This window comes from Eimeria tenella, genomic scaffold, assembly GCF_000499545.2.
Source record: "Eimeria tenella Houghton genomic scaffold, Eth_scaff3326, whole genome shotgun sequence".
Taxonomy (NCBI): domain Eukaryota; phylum Apicomplexa; class Conoidasida; order Eucoccidiorida; family Eimeriidae; genus Eimeria; species Eimeria tenella.
In genome coordinates, this window is record NW_013544361.1 from 1 (window position 1) to 1,854 (window position 1,854).

Genomic DNA, 1,854 nt, shown 5'->3' on the forward strand with positions numbered 1-1,854 from the left:
TTAGGGTTTGGGGTTTAGGGTTTAGGGTTTAGGGTTTAGGGTTTAGGGTTTAGGGTTTGTGTGGCTGTCAGGCACACGAATGTCTGCGTGTTTTCAAAAGAGTATTTTTATATGTCAACAATTTGCATTTGCCCAAAGGGCTGCGGCTGGCCAGGGGAGGAGCTTCTCAAGGACGAACTCGCGTAACCCTAAACCCTAAACCCTAAACCCTAAACCCTAAACCCTAAACCCTACAGGCTTCTTGGGCTTGTTCGTGCTGGGCTTGAGGGTTTAGGGTTTAGGGTTTAGAGTTTGCGTGTCTGGCGTGAGGCTTTGCCTAAGCGTTGTCTCCGACTACCTAGGCAGCTTCTAGGGTCTAGGGTTTAAGGTTTAGGGTTTAGGGTTTAGGGTTTAGGGCGCAGCGTTTCTTTTGGGATCTGCAGGATGGGAAGAACGCAGATAACTGAGGAAGAGCTTGAAGCCTTTCTCTACCTGCAGCGCACATCCTTTACCCCCGTAAACCCTAAACCCTAAACCCTAAACACTAAACCCTAAACCCTAAGAGACCCTGTGCTGACTTTTAGCTGCCCAAGGAGCATAACTACAGAGGTTGAAGTAAAAGGGTGTCGGCAGTTTACTTTGGGCCTCAGGGTTCATATCTAGGGTGTAGGGTTTAGGGTTTAGGGTTTAGGGTCTAGGGTTTAGGGTTTAGGGTTTGTGTGAGCAGGACCGCTACGACGTGTTTCAGCACAACTGCAACCATTTCTCTCAGAGCCTTCTCCGATTTCTTGGAGCCAAACCCTTGCCCGCATGTGACTGAGGGCTTAGGGTTTAGGGTTTAGGGTTTACGGTTTAGGGTTTAAAGTTTATTTGTCAAGTCACCCAAACCCTGTCTTTCCGCGGCTGCAAAACCCCTTATCCTCCGGCTTTAAGGGTTTATACTTTCGCGTGTAGGGTTTGGGGTTTCGTGCCCACGGCTCAGGGTTTAGGGTTTAGGGTTTAGGGTTTAGGGTTTAGGGTTTGTGGTTTGTAGACATCGCCACGCTGCCCGATCGCGTCTTGGAGACAGTTTTGGGCCGCATCGTCCGGCCCATAGTCGACGCCTCCGTCAGCCTCCGCAAGCTAGAACTACGTAAACCCTAAACCCTAAACCCTAAACCCTAAACCCTAAGCCCTAGGCCGTAGACCCTAGGTCCGAAGTTGTAAACCCTAGAGCTGCAGTTTTCGTCCGCTTCTCGAGCCCGCTGCAGCGCAGCTCCCTCCTATTCTCTGCGCGTAGGAACCAGGGACTACGGTTTAGGGTTTAGGGTTTAGGGTTTAGGGTTTAGGGTTTGGACTCAGGCCGGAGTGCGGCCTCCTCTGAACTTGAAGGAGACCTTTTCTTTTACGGGGGGGCCCTTCCTGCTGTCTCCAACTGGGAGGCCCCTGCAAGTAAAGCAGCACTAAAAAGAGCAGCACGGCGGCAGCAGCAGCTGCGCAAAGCCAGCAGCAGCAGCAGCAGCAGCAGCAGGAGCGGCAGACACGCAGCAGCAGACCCTGACGTGTTCTTGACGCACGCGCGGCCACAGGCAGCAGCAAGACGGACGCGTAGCGGCTACAGCAGCAGCAGCAGCAGCAGCAGCAGCAGCAGGGGAGGTGGGGACCCACGCGCAGGTGCAGCAGGTGGGCGAGCAGCAGCAGCAGCAACAAACATCACCGCAGCAGCAGCAGCAGCAGCGGCAGCAGCACGCGAAGGTCTGGAACTCCAACTCTCAACCGGCCTGGCGGACGCGTGGCATGGGCGCGGCGAGGTAATTGCTGCTGCAGCAGAGGGCGCTGCTGCAGTTGCTGCTGCTGTTGCTGCTGCTTCAGCAGCAGCAGCAACAGCAGCAACAG

General features: G+C 54.5%; 1 protein-coding gene across 1 annotated transcript; it reads left to right on the forward strand.

Moving 5' to 3' along the window:
- Positions 1–71: 71 nt before the first annotated feature.
- ETH_00033725 (uncharacterized protein) lies at positions 72–1,111 on the forward strand (the record flags this gene model as incomplete). Its single annotated transcript, XM_013379485.1, has 4 exons — positions 72–182; positions 423–495; positions 707–791; positions 1,013–1,111. Coding segments are annotated over 4 exons (368 nt in total), but the record flags the coding sequence as incomplete, so codon positions are not given.
- Between the last annotated feature and the right edge of the window lie 743 nt (positions 1,112–1,854).